The sequence below is a fragment of the Oncorhynchus kisutch genome, unplaced genomic scaffold (genome assembly GCF_002021735.2).
Source record: "Oncorhynchus kisutch isolate 150728-3 unplaced genomic scaffold, Okis_V2 scaffold4033, whole genome shotgun sequence".
Taxonomy (NCBI): domain Eukaryota; kingdom Metazoa; phylum Chordata; class Actinopteri; order Salmoniformes; family Salmonidae; genus Oncorhynchus; species Oncorhynchus kisutch.
Genome location: NW_022265978.1, coordinates 53092 through 74535, shown reverse-complemented (window position 1 = coordinate 74535; position 21444 = coordinate 53092). Strand labels below are relative to the sequence as shown.

The 21444-nt window shown below is 42.2% G+C and overlaps 2 protein-coding genes and 1 long non-coding RNA gene across 5 annotated transcripts in view; 1 reads left to right on the top strand and 2 right to left on the bottom strand.

Annotated features, from left to right (window-relative positions):
• Positions 1-21444, top strand: part of LOC116373391 (uncharacterized) — a 58452-nt gene extending 37008 nt beyond the window's left edge. The window contains exons 1-3 of one of the 3 annotated variants that reach the window (XR_004209554.1): positions 13578-13675; positions 17652-17760; positions 21242-21444. This is a non-coding gene — a long non-coding RNA (uncharacterized LOC116373391). Of the gene's footprint in view, positions 1-13577; positions 13706-17651; positions 17761-21241 lie in introns of those variants that run through there. The other 2 variants (XR_004209553.1, XR_004209555.1) reach the window with 2 other exon arrangements.
• On the bottom strand, positions 1249-3446 carry LOC116373381 (ferritin, middle subunit). The gene is made up of 4 exons (XM_031821923.1): positions 3092-3446; positions 2567-2713; positions 2208-2333; positions 1249-1786 (listed from the first exon to the last, which is right to left on the bottom strand). Exons 1-4 carry the CDS (start codon positions 3191-3193, stop codon positions 1631-1633), a joined length of 531 nt encoding a protein of 176 aa, XP_031677783.1. The 5' UTR covers positions 3194-3446; the 3' UTR covers positions 1249-1630.
• Positions 11502-13648, bottom strand: LOC109888176 (ferritin, middle subunit-like). Its single transcript, XM_031821928.1, has 4 exons — positions 13138-13648; positions 12648-12794; positions 12291-12416; positions 11502-11863 (listed from the first exon to the last, which is right to left on the bottom strand). Exons 1-4 carry the CDS (start codon positions 13237-13239, stop codon positions 11708-11710), a joined length of 531 nt encoding a protein of 176 aa, XP_031677788.1. The 5' UTR covers positions 13240-13648; the 3' UTR covers positions 11502-11707.

Genomic DNA, 21444 nt, shown 5'->3' with positions numbered 1-21444 from the left:
TAGCACACAACTCAGACACCAATGCATACCCCACAAGACATGCCACCAGGTCTCTTCACAGTCCCCACATCCAGAACAGGCTATGGGAGGTGCACAGTACCACATAGAGCCATGACATGTCTACTATTCCACATCAAGCAGTAAGCAGTAAAGCAGTAAAATAAGACTTTAAAAATAGATAAAAATACAACTTATGGGACAGCAGGGACTGAGAAGAGACACATCGGCACAGACACTATAACATATGCAATATAGACACACAATGGATTTTGTGTGGTAGAGGACTGAAATCTGTTTTGTAATGTATCGAACTGCCTTTATTTTGCTGGACCCCATTTAGAGTAAATGCTGCCTTAACAGCTACATTGGATCCATAACTAATACCAATGTTGGTCAATTAAGGAATATGCTATTTAATCAGATGCCATCTAGTGGCTTTTTTGGGAGTGTCAGGTTATCACAAATCTCTGGCCCTCTGTGTTGCCTTAGCACAGGTAAAAGAGATTTTGAAATAGACTTAGCTGCAAAACATTACCCTAAATATAAACCAACTCAGTGAACACCAACATATTTTATTTAAATGTACTCAATTATTTTACCATGTCAATACTTTTGTTGTAAATGTTGGTGGCAGTTGTGAAAAGAGAATAGTTGCAGTTTTCAAAAATACCATTGTTGATTTGACAGTTCTCATTAGGCCATTTTCCCCTTTAACCAAATGGTCTACCCACCAGAAACAGTTACTATTTGGACACCAACAATTATTGCAATATTTTTTCAGTTTAAAGTATTAAAGTTAAGCTTGCCTGTTATTTACCAAAATGGTAGACTTCAGTAATCTTGGTAAATTATCAGTATCTTTGCAACCATGTGACAGCTCCAATAAGCCCCGTATGATGAATGAGAGGCTTGTAGATTTACTATTGAGTATTCAGTTCAGAGTTTGCTGTAGGGGAACTAGTGTGCATTGCCAACTGAAATTAACTAAATGAGTGAAGATTGCGTGTGTCAGTAAGAGCCGTACGTTATCATTAGAGAAATACACCATAACAGCTGGCTAACGGATTTACCCAGCAGGACGCAAGGGTTTGATTGACCTGTTGGCCATTTTATAAACTTGGGATATGCAGAGTGAAGATCTACAGCAACTGTAGTTACCCATTTCACTCCTATGGACCTAGAGTTGACAGTTGGGTCCTTCATTGACATGGCACTACTACAAGATGCGGTAAAGGACACCCTTTGTGGTCAGACGTAACATCCTTTATTAAACTTCTCCTATTGTTATGACCCTCAGCCACTAGTAGGTCTACAATTGTCAGTATTTATCACTGGTATGAAGATGCTCAGTAAGACAGAGCAAAGAACCTGAATAGACTGAATCATCACTACAGGTCAACACTTAGAAATCTTAAACAAAAACATTTGTGATCTTTTTAATTGTTTTACAAGATGCCTTGCCTCCAAAATACAATAGTGTTGTCAACAGAAACACCTCAATGTTATAGCTGTGTTGCACTGCACCAGTTCAACACTCCCCTCCCTATAAATGTAAAGCCAGTAGGATCTATCAGAGAAGCCAGGAGTCCTGGTCTGAGGCTGTAGGCCGTAGCCTGGGGATGGAAGTGGTTTAGCTCTGGCCTCCCAGGGTGTGCTTGTCAAACAGGTACTCTGCCATCTTGTTTTTGACAGCATCCATCTTGGTGAGGTTGGTGATGTGGTCTCCCAGCTTCTTAATGGCCTCCACCTGCTCATTCAGGTAATGGGTCTCCAGAAAGTCACACAGCTAAAGAGGGAAAACACAGGTCAGACAAGAGAATGACTACCGACCATTGTAGATACAGTAACACACAAGAGCCTGGTGGTAATGGCATAAGTGCAGATATAACTATAAGCAAGTCAGTTAAAAATTTACAAGAACATCCTAACGTGGAACAGTGGGTTAACTAACTTGTTCAGGGGCAGAACAGATTTTTAGCTTGTCAGCTAGAGGATTCGATCCAGCAACCTTTTGGTTACTGGAGCAACGCTCTAACCGCTAGGCAACCTGCCGCCCCTTATGCATTAGCTGCATTGTGTGCATAGTATGCATCTGGACTATCGTGTACTTGCAAAGCAGCAGGTCACACAATCCTGTGTCATTAGTTATCATCTCCTGGGAGAGTACCTGTATTCTATGTGATACATACATGGTTACCATAACTTACATGGGGGTCAACCTTGTCAGAGGCAATCTTGTGCAGGTCCAGCAGGGCCTGGTTCACATTCTTCTCCAGCTGCAGAGCACACTGCATGGCCTCCAGCCCATTGCCCCACTCATCGCGTTCTGGCTTCTACACAGGACAGAGTGAACACAGGAGGGTTATGGAATACTAGCAGACGTTAAGGTCAGGATAAAGTGAACAGTTACACTTCTCACTCAGTTCAGTGGTTAGAGACAGTATGTTCAGGACTACAGGTTCTCTAGCTAGATCAACTTAACGCTGGAGACACTTTCCTCCATGGAGTAAAAACATTTTCTATCAGTCTACAATCTAAAATGTGTTTCCTATGCTCAAGGGCTTACCTTGATGTCCTGGAGTAAAATGCGTCCACCTCGCTTGTTCTGGAAGGAGAGTAGCTTCTCCGCGTGCTCCCGCTCCTCATCGCTGTTCTCCTTGAAGAAATGCGCGAAGCCAGGCAGAGCCACATCGTCACGGGAGAAATAGAAAGCCTGGGTGGATAAACATAGAACATTGTAGTTAGAAGAAAAAAGCCAAACATGACTCGGTATTCTGTTCATGTTGTGGTAACTAAGCTTGACGATATAGGCATGAATAAATCTAGTCTGTAGTCTACTTGGTAACCTGACAATTAAACTGTCAAGGAGTTGTTACGCGCTCGGTACAAGGTAGGATAGATTCCCGGCTTCATTTGGATGTTATACCTACCTGGAGGCAATTAATAGCCAAGCCAAGTATAACTCAAATGTGTATTTAACGGAGTTGAGGTTATTGGCTACAGGAAAGTCAGGTGAAAAGTGGAATTTAGGCGCAGGCATAATAATAAAACAGGTAGATCAACAAAACGGTCATCTTTGTAGACTCCTTACCATTGAAGTGTAGGTGTAGGAGGCAAACATCTCCAAATTGATCATCCGGTTGATGGCAGCTTCGCAATCGTGGTGATAGTTCTGGCGGATCTGAGACTCCATCTTGGCAGATTTTCTTTAATATCTAAATGAACGGTACAAAACAATGGTTTATTCGACGATCTTGCTATTATAGTTCAGGTAAGTGTTATGTTATCAATCCGGAATTTTCTATAATGCGGGACGAAGGCAGAGGAGTTCCGTTCAATCACTGTTGAAGCAAGAACTTCTTCATGCGTCTTCTCAGACTTGTGAACTGGAAGGATTCTTGTTCGCTCTATTTATTGTTCCAACCCGAATGCGTCAGTGAAATCCACCCTCACAGAGCGTAGCCAATCACCTTTAGAATTTCAACAGGAACTTGGCGGATCATTTGATGACGATCCCATTCCTCAGGAGTGAATGTAACATTGTGTGTTCTCATGAATTCTTGATAATCATATCGTTGGCCATCATTATTCAATAATTGTTTAATCCAAATAATGTTGTTGTCAAATCAGAAAAAATAAAAACTTGTTTTTGTGTTTTATGTCTTTCTTATTCCAGATTGTATACTTATGCTCTTATGTCAGAAGATTTTGGAGTGAGTTAGAAGATTTGATCTTAAAGAGAAGACTATTAATGTTAATCTGAGAGACTCTGATATTACCTTTTATTTTGATCCAAATGATATGGACCCTGATTTAACTTTCATTGTTCATTTGTTTATCTTTCATGGAAGATTCTTTATCCATACAATGAAGTGGGCAAATAACAAACCCCTCTTAACATTATTTAAGATAGAATTTAAATATTATTTTGAAAAGATCAGTAAATGTAAAAACAAAAAAGCAATATAAGAGACTCATATCTCCCTCACTATCTTTAAACACCAACTGTCAGAGCAGGTCACATATCATTGAACCTGTACATAGCCCATTTGTAAGTAGCCCATCCAACTACCTCATCCCCATATTGTTACTTTTTTTTCTCCTCCTTTGCACCCCAGTATCTCTACTTCCACATTCTCCTTCTGCACATCTATCACTCCAGTGTTTTATTGCTAAATTGTAATCACTTCGCCATTACGGCCAATGTATTGTCCTACCTCCCTAATCTTATCTCATTTGCACACACTATATATATATATTCTATTGCTATTGACTGTATGTTTGTTTATTCCATGTGTAACTCTGTGTTATTGTTTGTGTCGCACTGCTTTACTTTATCTTGGCCAGGTCACAATTGTAAATGAGAACTTGTTCTCAACTGGCCTACCTGGTTAAATAAAGGTGAAGTAAAAACATTAAATAAAAAGTGTTTAACTAATTGAAAAGGAATCTTGATATGTAATACCCCTGTCTGTTAGGTTTATGTACTCTTCTTTGTATATTTGTTTGTATTGTTGTGCTCATAATAATTAATAATATATATATATATATATATATATAAATGACTTAACCACTCATACACTGAAGCAAAGATAATTTATTATATTGACAAGAGAGCCGAGTGACCACAATGGCAATGCATGTGCTCAATGATTGAAGACAGGAACAGGTGGTGACCATTCTAGCTAATGAGAGGGCAGGTATGAGTGTGAGCAACACGCAACACTAAAAGTCGTTTTTCTCAAAGTTGAAATGTTGAAATGCCACGTGCATCCACATATATCAGTACATTTGTAACAGCTTAAACATTACGAAACTTATATTCAATCAAAATCCTCATGTAATTAGAAAATAAAATGGGATTATCTCACGCTGAAAGATTTTGGGCAAAGTAAAAGCTCTCGCCTTGAAGAAGGCTTCATCTCGGTCTGTTATTTTTTTATTTAAAAAAAACTTTGTTTATTAAAAAGTAAAATTCTATTGGTAACACCTAAAGCCATAGTATCAGGCAAAAGCAATATGCTACAGTGCAGGTCTAACTACAGCGGTTATTGTTGAAAAAGGTCTGTGTTTGTTGTATCCTTTGAAGAAAATAGGAAGAATTTAAACATTCATTCTAATATTAGGCTAATTTAGAAATAGTCTACATCTGCGTTTGATTTAGGATATAAAAGGAATTGAACTTTGAGACGCAGTTCTGTAAACTTCTGTTTCATTCTCTAAGATCACATGTTTCAATAGCATATGTAGCTTTTCCAGAATGCAGTCAAAACAAAAACTGTAGGGTTTATCACATATTTTTTACATCAATAACATTTTCAGAATGAGGTATGGGAATAAAGTAGTGGACAGAGAAAGAAAGAAAGGCTGGCTTTTGTAGAAATGGTATTTGTTGATACACCTTTCGGTGTCAAATAACATATTATACTTCACAAATGGTACGTCAAAGTTGATTACATTAGAAATAACTACACAAAATCAGTAGCTACATACGTAAACCACACATATGTTATTAAGCTAAAACTGTGAAGTGGAAAACTTTTTACAGCTAATGAAAATAAATCAAGTAATAAAGTAATAAATAAAGTACCATCCTAACAACTTCAGTTCACATGACCTGATCTTCCACAACTGTTGACAGGGTGCTTTCAGGGTGCTGGGTTATTGCTCAATACAGCCATGTAGTTGAAACGTCATTGGTATTCATAAGAACTAGAGCTGTGTTCGAAAACTCATGCTAACTGCACTAACCATACCATTTGTGATGTAAGTGGAGTATGTAGTATGGTTATTGGTCATAGTATGGATATAGTTAGTATGCCAGAAGTTCCCGGATGTCAGACAAAATTTGCCAAAATACGTAGTATAAAAGCAGTGGACATTATTTCCGTGCTTTCAGGGTCCATAATGCAATTCTTCAGAAAACGGCCGTGGCCTCACAACGTTTTCAGATTTTTAAAAAATGGCAGAAAATTTTGCCAAAGTCAGACAAAGAGCGGATACAATTTCATTGCTTTTAACTAACTATGACAAATGTTAAGAAATGTTCAGCGATGTAATGAATTTTCAAATAAGTTATGTTACAATTCTTTAGCTACGCTATCCTTACAAACCGCATAGCGTATCTTTGCAGCAGTAATAATATTATTATTTTCAATGACCAAACTCGGACTACACTGGGCCCATCACTGCCGGATGTGATACATGCTGGATTTAAACCAGGTACTATAGTGACGCCGCTTGCACTGAGATGCAGTGCTATAGACCGCTGCTCCACTTGGGAGCCCTATGAACTAATAGTATATTGTACGCAGTATGTACTCATTAAGTATGTAGTATACAGCATGTTAGTATGGGTATTCGAACACTACTTAGGTCTTCTGGGGCAGTATGCATCAAGCCTCTCAGAGTAAGAGTGCCGGGTTAGGATCAGTTTAGCCTTTTAGATCACATTGAATAACATTACATGGATGGGGAAGCTCCTCCCCCCAGCTTCCACTGATTTATACAGCCCCTGGTCTTTCCTGGCCTAGTATGTAAGGTAGTAGCTCTACTCCAATTGTTTTAGAACAGGACCCCCTTTTTCCTAAAATGTAAGCCAAAACAGGCTCTATCTATCAGTTTGTCAAGCTACTATCTAGGTTAATTGTTTGTATCTAGGTTCATTGTATCTTCAACATAGATAATCCTTGAAGTATGTGCCCTGCTCTCTGTTACTTTGATCAACAGTTTTAGACTGAACCTCACTTTATAGTGTAATGTTTTCATTATGAGCGCAAACAATGATTTGGAGACAATGAGACGATCAGACTGTTGGGAGTGACAGTAGACTTGTGCTTAAACCAGTGTTACAAAAAGGGCTGTGACATACTTGGCATTCCTTTTTTTAAAGTTTGGGTGAGCATATAAGGCGAACGTCTAGCATCCCAATGGTTTCTTGTAACTCATCACAGACAACTTGAGCTTTTTTTCTAATTATCAACTTTGCAACGATTTACTACTATTTAGCTACTTTGAAACTACTTAGCATGTTAGCTAACCCTTCCTCTAACCCTAACCCTTTAACCTAACTCCTAACCTTAACCTTAGACCTAACCTTAACCCTTAACCCCTAGCCTAGCTAAATTTAGCCACCTAGCTAATGTTAGCACCTAGCCACCGGGCTAACGTTAGCCACAACAAATTGGAATTCTAAACATATCATATGTTTAGCAATTCGTAACATGTTGTACAAATTACAATTTGTCAAATATAATATGAAATGGATGATGGACACCCACAAATTAATACACACCATACAAAACATATCATACTAATTGGAGTATCGAGGTAGTTCTGTTCTGTTATCACAGTGACAATGTCCACCATTGTCACTGTGATAACGGAAAATAACTACCTTGAGACCAACAATGGTGGAAAAATGAAGATAGTTCACTCAAGCTGTTTACCACTGTAAACAGGAGGTGCAGTTTTGTGACTGCAGAAACAGACATGAGGGATGATGAATGGGCGAAGACCGGCTGATACCAGATTTGAAGAAAAGGAAGAAGGGAAGAAGGAGAGAACAGCAGGAACAAACCCTATACTATGTAACTTACATATACTGTGTAACTTACTAAGGCATTTTTAAACAAATAGTTGTGAATGGTTGTTTCTGGTGAATTTAAGGGAAAATACAACAACCTTTCTGAAAATGTTGTCAATGTAGTCAATCAGAACTCAAATACCAATTTTTATGTATTACTTGAAACAGTTTGTCTAACTATAACAGTTCAGAAAGTCACCACCAATGTCAAAACCCATTATTCTATTTATGTTCCCTTCACCATGTCTGGGTAGTACGTGGTTTTGAAAAAATGTATTTCTTTATACAGTGGGTCAAAAAAGTATTTAGTCAGCCACCAATTGTGCAAGTTCTCCCACTTAAAAGCATGAGAGAGGCCTGTAATTTTCATCGTAGGTACACTTCAACTATGAGAGACAAAATTTGAAAAAAAATCCTGAAAATCACATTGTAGGATATTTAATGAATTTATTTGCAAATTATGGTGGAAAATAAGTATTTGGTCAATAACAAAAGTTTATCTCAATACTTTGTTATATACCCTGTGTTGGCAATGACAGAGGTCAAATGTTTTCTGTAAGTCTTCACAAGGTTTTCACACACTGTTGCTGGTATTTTGGCCCATTCCTCCATGCAGATCTCCTCTAGAGCAGTGATGTTTTGGGGCTGTTGCTGGGCAACACGGACTTTCAACTCCCTCCAAAGATTTTCTATGGGGTTGAGATCTGGAGACTGGCTAGGCCACTCCAGGACCTTGAAATGCTTCTTACGAAGCCACTCCTTCGTTGCCCGGGCAGTGTGTTTGGGATCATTGTCATGCTGAAAGACCCAACCATGTTTCATCTTCAATACCCTTGCTGATGGAATGAGGTTTTCACTCAAAATCTCACAATACATGACCCCATTCATTCTTTCCTTTACACGGATCAGTCGTCCTGGTCCCTTTGCAGAAAAACAACATTTTTTGTTGTTGTCATGTTTTTAACTGATTATATGTCTCATTTCAAGTTACAAGCTGCTGGCTTAAATAAACATTCAATCATTTATTTTGCGTAGAAAGCCAAGCAAAAGCGTTTAGATAGAAAGATGTGTGTGTCAAGAATGCTAGAATGTACGTTTAAAAACTAAGTTGCATATGCAAATTAGCCAACACAGCATATCCTACACATATACTGTAGCATACCTTGCAATACAATGTTCTCTAAAAAACAACTGGGGAAAAGGTATACAATTTGGTCTGCAATAAGAGAACCAGAGTTTGATTTCTAATTCAGATGAGCTCTCAAGTGTCAGCAGATTCCCAATACCATTGATGGGCAGGCATGCGTAATGTTGGAGGCGTTGGAGAATTATAAAAAAATCTGCAGGATTATAGAAAAAGCGGTTGAGTTTCAAATAGTTAATGTTTGTGAACTTGAATATATTTACTGTATGTGGTAGAAATTATTAGCCTAACTATCCTGCTAATCTTCTAAAAGTTGAAGCTGCTGGCAAGGGTCAAAACCGGGAGGACGGGCAAAAGAGAGATAAGAAAAATCAGGGGCACGGGAAATAAACGCTGGTTGACTTGACATTACAAACTGGCACAGAGAGACAGGAAACACAGGGATAAATACACCGGGGAAAATAATTGACACCTGTGAAACAGATCATGGCGTGAGACTTAGACCATGAGAAACAAGATTCTCTGATCTGATGAAACCAAGACTGAACTCTTTGGCCTGAATGCCACGTGTCACGTCTGGAGGAAACCTGGCACAATCCCTACGGTGAATCATGGTGATGGCAGCATCATAGCGTTGGAATGTTTTTCAGTGGCAGGGACTGGGAGACTAGCAAGGATCGAGGGAAAGATGAACAAAGAAAAGTAAAAAGAGATCCTTGATGAAAACCTGCTCCAGAGCATTCAGGACCTCAGACTGGGGGCGAAGGTGCAACTTCCAACAGGACAACGACCCTAAGCACACAGCCAAGACAACACAGGAGTGGCTTTGGGACATGTCTCTGAATGTCCTTGAGTGGCCCAGCCAGAGCCCGGACATGCACCCGATCATCTCTAGAGAGAACTGAAAATCGCTGTGTAGCGACGCTCCACCTCCAACCTGACAGACCTTGAGAGGATCTGCAGAGACGAATAGGAGAAACTCCACAAATACAAGTGTGCCAAGCTTGTAGCATCATACCCAAGAACACTTGAGGCTGTAATCACTGCCGAAGGTTCTTCAACAAAGTACTGAGAAAAGGGTCTGAATACTTATGTAAATGCGATATTTCCATATTTATTTATTTTTTATATAGATTTGCAAAAATGTCTGAAAACCTGTTTTTGCTGTGTCATTATGGGGTATTGTGTGTAGACTGATGAGGGGGGAAAATATATAAATCAGTTTTAGAACAAGGCTTTAACGTCACAAAATGTGGAAAAAGTCAATGGGTCTGAATACTTTCTGAATGCACTGTATATGACCATTAAGGCCAGATCGTTCTTCAAGATGTTCAGACGTTCATAGGTGACAAGCAGGGTCAAATAATAATCACAGTGGTTATAGAGGACACATGTCAGCACCTCAGGAGTAAATGTCAGTTAACTTTTCATGGCCCAGCATTCAGAGGTTGATGGAGAAACGAAACAGCAGGTCCCGGGATAAGGTAGCATGTCTAGTGAACAGGTCAGGGTTCCATAGCTGCAGGCAGAACAGCAGAAACTGGATCAGCAGCACAACCAGGTGGACTGGAGAGTCTTCAGGCCAGGTAGTTCTAAGGCATGGTCATAGAGCTCAGGTCCTCACATGCCCCCTCCCTCCCGCACAGACTATTGAAGCATATACAGTAACCAATCAAAAGTTGACAAACCTACCCATTCAACTTTTTACTATTTTCCACAATGTATAGTAGTAGTGAAGACATCAAAACTATGAAAAAACACATGGAATCATGAACCAAAAAAGTGTGAAACACAAATATATTTACAATTTTAGATTCTTCAAAGTAGCCACACTTTGCCTTGATGACAACTTTGCACACTCTTGGAATTCTCTCAACCAGCTTCATCTGGAATGCTTTAACAGTCTTGGGAGTTCCCACATATGCTGAGCACTTGTTGGCTGCTTTTCCTTCATTCTGCAGCCCAAATCACCCCAATTTGGTAATTGGTATTTTATTAGGATCCCCATTAGCTGTTGCGATAGATACGCAATACTTCTTGGTTGTAAATGTTGGTGGCAGTTGTGGAAAGAATATAGCAGCAATTATTAAAAATGCAATTGCTGATTAGGCCATTTTCCCCTTTAACCAGGTGGCCTATCCAATAGGAACTCATGTACCATATGGACACATTAACAATGTCTATCAACATTTTTTCCAGTTCAAGTTTAAGTTGTTTGCCTGTCAATTACCAAAATGATTTTTCAGTAAATTACCAGTAGCGCTGCAACCATATGACAGCGCCAATTAGTCCCTTAGAGTGAACGAGAGGCTTGAAGACTCATTACTATTTGGAGCACACAGTTCATAATTTGCTGTAGGGGAACAATTGGGCATTATCAACTGAAACAGAAGACATATTTAGTAGGTGTCAGTAAAAGCTGAACTTCCCATCACAGCTGGTTGACAGGTTTGATTGACCTCTAGGCTATCTAATAAACTTGTGATGCACAGAGTAAAGGTTCACATCAACTGTAGTTAACATTTCAACCCTATGGAGCTTGTGTTGACAGTTGGTCGCTATTGACATGGCACTATTATAAGATACAGTGAAGGACACCCTCTGTGGTCAGAGGTAAAATCCTTCATAAACCTCATGTTAAACTTCTCCTATTGTTGTGACCCTCAGCCACTAGTAGGTCTACAATTAACACTATTTATCACTGGTATGAAGATGATCAGTAAGAGAGCGCAAAGAACCTGAAGACTGATACAACATCGATTACTACAGGTCAACACTTAAAACAACCTTTAGTGATATTTTTTAATTGTTTTACAAGAAGCCTTGCCTCAAATACAAGTAGTGTTGTCAACAGAAACATCTCAAGACACCAGTTTAACACTCTCCCCTCCCTATAAATGCAAAGCCAGTAGGATCTATCAGAGTAGCCAGGAGTCCTGGTCTGAGGCTGGAGGCCGTAGCCTGGGGATGAAAGTAGTTTAGCTCTGGCCTCCCAGGGTGTGCTTGTCAAACAGGTACTCTGCCATCTTGTTTTTGACAGCATCCATCTTGGTGAGGTTGGTGATGTAGTCACCCAGCTTCTTAATGGCCTCCACCTGCTCATTCAGGTAATGGGTCTCCAAGAAGTTGCACAGCTAAAGAGCAAAAACAGGTCAGACAAGAGAATGACTACAGCCCATTGTAGATACAGTAACACACAAGAGCCTGGTGGTAATGGACTAAGGGAAGATAATGAGGTGTCTGCAGTTTATTATTTAACTAGGCAAGTCCGTTAAGAACAAATACTTATTGACATTGGCATCCTAATGTGGAACAGTGGGTTAACTGCCTTGTTCAGGGGCGGAACATATTTTTACCTTCTCAGCGCCGGGATTCAAACCAGCAACCTCTGTTACCAGCCCAAAGCTCTAACCACTAGACAACCTGCTGCACTTTTTGCAAACTTTTGCATTAACGGCATAGTGTGCATCTGTGGACTATTGTGTGCATGTGAAGCAGGTCACAATCATGTCATTAATTAGTAGAGCTACAACAAATACATGTGTTTCCACCATAACTTACATGGGGGTCACCCTTGTCAGAGGCAATCTTGTGCAGGTCCAGCAGGGCCTGGTTCACATTCTTCTCCAGCTGCAGAGCACACTGCATGGCCTCCAGCCCATTGCCCCACTCATCACGTTCTGGCTTCTACACAGGACAGAGTGAACACAGAAATGTTAATGACCACTAGCAGATGTTAAGGTGAGGATTAAGTTTAGTTACACCCCTTACACTTTCAGTTCAGTGGTTAGAGGCAGTATGTTCAGGACTCCAGGTTATCTAGATCAACATACTCCATGGAGGAGAGTGTGTACAAGTGGTAAAGACATTTATTTCAGTCTACAATCTAAATGTGTTTTTCGACGCTCAGGTGCTCACCTTGATGTCCTGGAGTAAAATGCGCCCACCTCTCTTGTTCTGGAAGGAGAGTAGCTTGTCGGCGTGCTCCCGCTCCTCGTCGCTGTTCTCCTTGAAGAAATGCGCGAAGCCAGGCAGAGCCACATCGTCACGGGAGAAATAGAAAGCCTGGGTGGATAAACAAAAGTATGGTTAGAAGAAAAAAAAAAATGTCAAACGTGACAGAGCATTATGTTCTTGTTGTGGCAACTAAACTTGATGACAAAGGCATGAATCAGTCTAGTCTGTAGTCTACTTTGTAACCTGCCAATTAAACGGTCAAGGAGTTGTTACGCACTCTGTCAAAGATAGATTGCCGGCTGCATTTGAAAAAAAAAAAAAGAATATCCACTTCACGGAATTTCTTGGCTATTAATTATCTAGGCCAACAGAATAAAAAGGTGAAAAAGAGGCATTTAGGCCCAGGAATAATACAGGTAAAACAAAACGGTAATCTTGGTAAACTCCTTACCATTGAAGTGTAGGTGTAGGAGGCAAACATCTCCAAGTTAATCATCCGGTTGATAGCAGCTTCGCAATCGTGGTGATAGTTCTGGCGGATCGGAGACTCCATTTCGGCAGATTTTCTTTAATATCTAAATAAAGGTACAAAAATAGAGTTTCTTTGACTATTTTGCTATTACAGTTCAAGTAAGTGCTATGTCGACAACCAGGAATGTTCTATGATGCGGGACGAAGGCAGAGGAGTTCCGTTCAATCACTGTTGAAGCAAGAACTTCTTCATGCGTCTTCGCAGACTTGTGAACTGGAAGGAGCCTTGTTCACTCTATTTATTGTTCCAAACGGAATGCGTCAGTGAAATCTACCCTCACAGAGCGTAGCCAAACACCTTTATAATTTCAACAGGAACTAGGCGGGTCATTTAAAGACCAGCCCACTCATACACATGACCAGAAGCAAAGATTACTTTTTATATTGACAAGAGAGCCGAGTGACCACTCTAACAATGGAAATAGATGTGCTCAACGAATGAAGACAGGCGAGATCAGGTGGGACCATTCTAGCCAATGAGAGGGCAGGTACGCGTGTGAACAACACACACAACTAAACATATTTTTCTCAAAGTTTCCGGAATGCCACATGCATCCACATCTGAAGCAGTAGTATCAGCCAAAAGCAATGCTATAGTGCAGGTCTAACAACAGCGGTTATTGTTGAAAAATGTGTGTGTTTGTTATATCCTTAGAATACAATTGGAAGACTTGGAAAATCCATTCTAATGTTAGGCTAATTGAGAAATAGTCTTCGTCTATATTTGATTTAGGATATATAAGGAATTGAACTTTGAGACACAGGTCTGTAAACTTCTGTTTCATTCTCTAAGAGCACATGTTTCAGTAACACATGAAGCTTAATTATTGACCTTTTCCAGAATGCAGTCAAAAGAAAAACCTTGCTGTATTCGAACCAGCTGTGAATACTCATACTAACCGCACTAACCATACTACTTGTGATGTAAGTGGAGTATATAGTATGTTTACTGGTCATAGTATGGATATAGTTAGTATGCCAGATTAGCCAAAATATGAACTTTTCAAGCAGTGGACATTATGTCCGTGCTTTCAGGGCCCGTAATGCAATTCTTCAGAAAACAGGATGGCCTCATAACATTTTAAGAAAATGGGACGAGAGCGGATACAATTTCAGTGCTATAACAAATTATGACAAAATTTTAGCGATGTAAAGAATTTTCAAATAAGTTACGTTACAATATCTTTGCTACGCTATCCTTACGAAACGCGTAGCATATCATTGCAGCAGTATGTACCGTTATTGTAACGGCGTTCGTCTGTTGAAAGAGGAGCGGACCAAAATGCAGCGTGGTGGTTACTCATGTTCTTTAATGAAAATGAACAAACGAACAATACAAAACAACAAACGTAACGCGAAAACCTATACAGCCTATCTTGTGACAACTAACACAGAGACAGGAACAATCACCCACAAACACACAGTAAAACCCAGGCTACCTAAATATGGTTCCCAATCAGAGACAACGATAATCTCCTGACTGATTGAGAACCGCCTCAGGCAGCCATAGACTATGCTAGACACCCCACAAAACCCCAAGACAAAAACGCACCACAAATACCCATGTCACACCCTGGCCTGACCAAATAAATGAAGACAAACATAATATACTACGACCAAGGCGTGACAGAACCCCGCCCCCCCCTAAGGTGCGGACTCCCGGACGCACATCAAAACAATAGGGAGGGTGGGCGTCTGTCCACGGTGGCGGCTCCGGCGCGGGACGTGGACCCCACTCTATCAATGTCTTAGTTCCTCCCCCTCGCGTCCTAGGATAGTCTGCCCTCTCCGCCGACCATGGCCTAGTAGTCCTCACCCAGAACCCCACTGGACTGAGGGGCAGCTCGGGACTGAGGGGCAACTCGGGACTGAGGCAGCTCGGGACTGAGGAGTAGCTCGGGACTGAGGAGTAGCTCGGCACTGAGGGGAAGCTCGGCACTGAGGGGAAGCTCGGCACTGAGGGGAAGCTCGGCACTGAGGGGAAGCCCGGCACTGAGAGGAAGCCCGGCACTGAGAGGAAGCTCAGCACTGAGAGGAAGCTCAGGCAGGTAGTTGGATCCGGCAGATCCTGGCTGGCTGGCAGATCTAGAAGAGTCTGGTTGACTGGCGGATCTGGAAGAGTCTGGTTGACTGGCAGATCTGGAAGAGTCTGGGTGACTGGCAGATCTGGAAGAGTCTGGCTGACTGGCAGATCTGGAAGAGTCTGGCTGACTGGCAGATCTGGAAGAGTCTGGCTGACTGGCAGATCTGGAAGAGTCTGGCTGACTGGCAGATCTGGAAGAGTCTGGCTGACTGGCAGATCTGGAAGAGTCTGGCTGACTGGCAGATCCTGGCAGACTGACGGATCTGGCTGCTCCATGCAGACTGGCATCTCTGGCTGCTCCATGCAGACTGACAGCTCTAGCTGCTCCATGCAGATTGACATATCTGGCTGCTCCATGCAGACTGACATCTCTGGCTGCTCCTTGCAGACTGACAGCTCTGGCTGCTCCATGCAGACGGACAGCTCTGGCTGCTCCATGCAGACTGGGAGCCCTGGCAGCACCATGCAGACTGACATCTCTGGCTGCTCCTTGCAGACTGACAGCTCTGGCTGCTCCATGCAGACTGACATCTCTGGCTGCTCCATGCAGACTGGCATCCCTGGCTGCACCATTACCATGCAGACTGACATCTCTGGCTGCTCCATGCAGACTGACAGCTCTGGCTGCTCCATGCAGGCTGACAGCTCTGGCTACTCCATGCAGACTGACAGCTCAGGCTGCTCCATGCAGACTGACAGCTCAGGCTGCTCCATGCAGGCTGGCAGCTCAGGCTGCTCCATGCAGGCTGGCATCTCTGGCTGCGCTGAACAGGCAGGAGACTCCAGCAGGCTGTAGAGGAGGAAGGCTCTGGCAGCTCTGAACATGCGGGAGACTCCGGCAGCGCAGGAGAGGAGGAAGGCTCTGGCTGCGCTAAACAGGCGGGAGACTCCAGCAGCGCTGTAGAGGAGGAAGGCTCTGGCTGCGCTGAACAGGCGGGAGACTCCGGCAGCGCAGGAGAGGAGGAAGGCTCTGGCTGCGCTGAACAGGCGGGAGGCTCCGGCAGCGCTAAACAGGCGGGAGACTCCGACAGCACTGGAGAGGAGAAAGGCTCTGGCAGCGCTGAACAGGCGAGGCGCACTGAAGGCCTGGTGCGTGGTGCTGGCACTGGTGGTACTGGGCCGAGGACACGCACAGGAAGCCTGGTGCGGGGAGCTGCCACCGGAGGACTGGTGTGTGAAGGTGGCACAGGATGGACCGGACCGTGAAGGCGTACTGGACAGCCTGAGAGCAGGACTGGCACAGGACGTGCAAGGCTAGGGAGATGCACAGGAGGCCTGGTGCGTGAGGCTGGCACAATCTTCACCAGCCGACTAACACGCACCTCAGGACGAGTATGGAGCGCTGACCCAGGTGCCATCAAATCCCCGACACGCTCCGTCGGGCGAATATCTTGCATACTACGCCAAATCACCTGCTCTCTCTCTTCACTCTCCTCCAATTCTATTAACACCTCCTCGAGTGTCTCCTCATCTCCCATCCGTGCACTCTCCTCCATTCTGTCCAATATTTCCTCTACCCTCTCAGACTCAGCCCTCAGCTTCGCCGATAGCTCCGATAACATCCCTGGCTCCTTACGGTAAACAGGGGGAGTTGGCTCAGGTCTGACTCCTGACTCTGCCACACTCTCCCTGAGCCCCCCCCCCCAATACATTTTTGGGGCTGACTCTCGGGCTTCCTTCCGCGCCGCCGTGCTTGTCTCTCCAACTCCATTCTCCTATAACCCTCTTCGCACTGCTCCAGCGAATCCCAGGCGGGCTCCGGCACTCTTTGGCTAGATCATAACAAGATCATAACAAGGTCAGAGTCCAGGAGGTACAGAGTGGCAGGCAGGCTCGAGGTCAGGGCAGGCAATATGGTCAGGGCAGGCGGGTTCACAGTCAGGGCAGGCAAGGGTCAAAACCGTGAGGACAAGCAAAACAGAGCTAAGAAAAAGCAGGGACACGGGTTAATGATAAGGGAATTATATGCTTAAAGGTAATGATTAAAATAGTCCACCCTGAAACCATATAATTGTATGAAATTTATTAGAATCATAAAACTATAATCTGCTCAGGCTTGTTCTTTCTAATTGTGCCAACAACGGTGATCTTCCTCTTCATGAGCTGCTGCCTGAGTTCATAAGAGGTGAGGAAATTGTCACACGTGACATTGTGCCACCTTAGTTCATCTGTCACATCAAGCACAACCCCCATCCCCTGGTTCTTCTCTGGGCCCCTACCGGTCGGCTTCCCTGTGTAGACTTGCATCTTCCAAGCGTAGCTGGATTGTGCTTCACAGGCCACCCATATCTTGATTTCAACCTGAAGATCACTGACTTCATGATTCAACCTTTTTTTTTTTGATTTCTCAGTTGTGTTGAAAGCACCATCAATCCAGAGAATGCCTGAATTTGATGACAAATTTTTCCCACGAAGGACCGCCGCTCCACCTTCCCGTTCATGTGAGCACATCACAAACAGGTGAGTCCAGAAAGGCATAAATGATGTATGTAATATGTCTGTAATATGTACTATGTAATATGCCAGGAAGATATACATACTGTAGCTAAGAAGTTAATACCAAGTGTATGTTGTGTAGTAAGCTGTTAGTAGCCCATGTCCCTTCCGCTAATAATTGTGTCCTTTTCCCCCTCATAACTTAGCCTACTGTTCTGACTTGGAGGTGCACATAGCCTACAGCCTGTTTTAGAGACATGTCATCATCAAATATTGTCAGAGCTTTCATTGTCTGCTTATATGTCCCCTTTATTTATCCTATGGTTCTGACTTGGTGCACAGGGTGTACTGTACTTGGTGTACTGTAAGAATGGCCCATGATCTGAATTCTGTCGCTGTACATTTCAAAAGTGCTGAACAAATAGTTATATTGACTACGTTCGTCATACCTCTCACATTAATGTCTTAATCGAAATTACGGATTGCCTCTTGTCTGCTCATCGTACCCTTATGCCATAATTTGTACTTTTCAATTGTCAGTAGAAACAACTGATTTGGCAAATCAGCCATATCAAATATGTGTTTTTTTAAAGGCAGTAATTGAGGCTGAATGAACTGTATTGCTGCCAGGTGTAGCAGTAGTAAGGTGTTGAGCCTGCTGTTGGAACAGCTTTATGTAGGTCCTAACAGTTTGGGCACCGTTAAAGTGCAATACATGTATTGTTTAGTGTGGTGTGTTGTGGTGTGGTGTAGTTGCTTTGCTGGCATGCACATACATTTTTTCCCCACCAAGATTTACATGCTGAAATCGCCACTGATCGTATCATATTTCTCCAATGCCAAATCAGTGTGTCTTGTTTGCAATGAAACTGTCCCTGTTAGGAATCTGAGCTTGGCACGTTCAAAAGTTAGGCCTACCTTTCCACCCCAGACAGTAGGTCTACCGACTCAGAAAAACTCAACAGAAGGTCACAATGGTTTCCCAAAAAGCTGTTTGGGTTTAAACATATTTTGTACAGAAAGTAAATAGCTTAATCAATCTAAAGGCACAGAATTAGATTCCTTCCCAAGCAAATTACATTTTTTGCCTTCTCCACTATAGAAGATTGTAGCTCAGACTCTGAATGTCAAAGAAAATAAACATGCAGTCATGTCTTTCCAGGGAATTTTCAGCTTGTTTTTAGCATAAATCACAACGGACCGAAGTGCTGTTATACATCACTGTATGTAACTGGATCTGTTTTATTTTATTCTAAATCTTAAGATAACAATGGGTAGGCCTGTGCTTTTTGACATTTTCTTCAATAAAAGGTAGGCCTATGGCATGTCCTCTCATACCCCCTCAATTCCAGTACTGGTTTTAACTTAACAGCCCTTCACTGACATGGAGGGAGGATATTTAAAGAGTGCATGGTGGGTGGAGGAATTGAACGACAAATCTATGGATATAGCAGCCTATAGCCTAATTCTGTCTCTCAAACAGGTAGAGCTACCTCTTGTTTCTTAAATAGGAAGAAATAGGCTCCAACACAAAGCCCTCTTGTTGTTAGTAAAGTCTAATTAAATGAAGACGGTTTAAATGAATTATTCATATTCCAATTTGCCAATGTTCTGCACTATCACCTGTCCATTTCCAATTGATTGTGCCGTGACTGCTGCTTCAAGTTTCAGCCCCACAATGTAAGTAACTAAAATCTGGCTTATTGTGATGTCAATAACTTGGATAAATACATCATGGGCAAGAAACATATTGTTTTTCTTCAAATCAATTATAGTAGTAGCAAGCTATCAAAGTTAAACTCCGGTCCTCAAATGCTCTCCTTCTCAAACTGAACAGAACATAGGCTATAGCCTAGTCTACGTGCAAGATGTTGCATTTTTTGGGACAAGGCCTTAATCCCCAAAAAAATTCTGAGGAATTCTTTGACTCTCCTCCTGAACTGCCACTGTAAGACTACACAGCACAGCATTGGTTAGGCAGCAAAAAACCCGGGTTTTGATCAGCAAGGGCAGAGCAGGCCTCAGGGTTGGAATATCCATTGCAGTGTGTAATGCAGTCTAGTTTTATTTATGCTATCCCAGCAGCTATCTTAGAAATATAACTTTTCTCTGTGCTTCTCTGAGGATGCACTTTGTAGCCTATAGCCTATAGTCTATGAATCATTTGATTGAGACCACGCTAAATAACCTTTAGGCACACGTCATATTTCACGCCCAGCAGAGAATCAGGTGTAATCGGGCATCGATATATAGCCTAATAAGCAACGGATTCTAAAACACTGAGAAATATTCAAATTTCATCAATTACAAATTACATGACCCTCCCCTATTTTCGTTCAGGTACCCACCCTGTACATTTTTTTCCATCTCTTAGCATTACAATTTTATTGTGCAAACTAAGAATGTTCTTAAGTTAAAGTTATAAACAAAAGTGATAGTAATACTATAAATGATTAACCGTTACAGAATTCTTCTGAAGGGTGACACAGCGTTTTTAGGCTGTACTCTTTCCCCCTCCCCCTCTATTCCTATTTCTCTCCCTCCTTCCCACTCTTTCTCCTGTCATAACCTCCCTTTGGTTGTACTACAGTATGGACTGACTCAGGCTCTGCCCTGGCTGTATTTCTGCCTTGTCATTGTGACTCTTGTCATTGTGACTCATTCTCATTCTGGAGTCTCAAGCAGAGACAGAAGAGGAAGCAAGATGTTCCACTCCCTCAATGGTTCTGTTTAAATGGAAGTCAGTGACTAAGCAGACCGCTATCGCATTGGTGTCTATGGAGTAACCCCCCCTTAAGCAGACAGTGGTAAATGGCCTGAGTGAACTTCCTTCATTTATCCACCATCTTTAGCCTGAAAGCCATTCTTTTCCGCTATCACCGTGACAATGGTGGAAGGAGACTAGGTCTCATGACTATTGAAACAGAATTGAGCGGTGATGAGGGCGAAAACGTGTTGAGACCAGGAAAAAAGGGAAGAAGGAGAGAACAGCAGTAACATACTATGTAACTTACTAAGGCATTTTAAACAAATAGCTGTAATATGGTTGTTTCTGATGAATGTTGGAGGGGAAAAACACCAACAACTTTCCTGATCATTTGGCCAATATGCCCCAATCACAACTCAAGTAACAATATTTTTCAATATTACTTTAAACTGTTGTTTTAACTAACAAAAAAATCACCACCAAACCCCTTAGTTTTTCACACTCAATAGTTTCCCGTGTGTATCAAGAATGATCCACCTCATATAGGGACATCCAGCCAATTTAACCCAACTGCGGGAAGCATTAGATTCAACATGGGCCAGCATCCCTGTAGAACGCTGTCGACACCTTTTAGAGTCCTTGCCCCAACGAATTGAGTATGTTCTGAGGGAAAAAGGGGTGTTTGTAACTCAACATCAGGAAGTTGTTCTAAATGTTTTATACACTCAGTGTACATATACAGTGCAGTACAACAGTAATTTCCACCATTCTGATTTTCCCTATTTTTTGCATTGACAGGTCCTGAGGCATCAAAGCATCCCCAATCCATCACACTACCACCACCATGCTTGACCGTTGGTATGAGGTTCTTACTGTGGAATGCACTGCTTGGTTTTCACCAGGCATAATGGGACCCATCCGTTGTATAGGAAATCATGTCCAGTCCTAATAGGCTGAAGATTATATCATAAATAAAAGTATTGTGTTGGTCTACCTGGAAA

Coding starts and splice junctions, on each gene's coding strand:
- LOC116373381 (XM_031821923.1), bottom strand. CDS start 3,193: ATGGAGTCTCAGATCCGCCAGAACTATCACCACGATTGCGAAGCTGCC. Junction 2,334..2,566: donor TTTTACTCCAGGACATCAAG/GTAAGCCCTTGA, acceptor TGTCCTGTGTAG/AAGCCAGAACGCGATGAGTG. Junction 1,787..2,207: donor CTGACAAGGTTGACCCCCAT/GTAAGTTATGGT, acceptor TTCCCTCTTTAG/CTGTGTGACTTTCTGGAGAC.
- LOC109888176 (XM_031821928.1), bottom strand. CDS start 13,239: ATGGAGTCTCCGATCCGCCAGAACTATCACCACGATTGCGAAGCTGCT. Junction 12,417..12,647: donor TTTTACTCCAGGACATCAAG/GTGAGCACCTGA, acceptor TGTCCTGTGTAG/AAGCCAGAACGTGATGAGTG. Junction 11,864..12,290: donor CTGACAAGGGTGACCCCCAT/GTAAGTTATGGT, acceptor TTTGCTCTTTAG/CTGTGCAACTTCTTGGAGAC.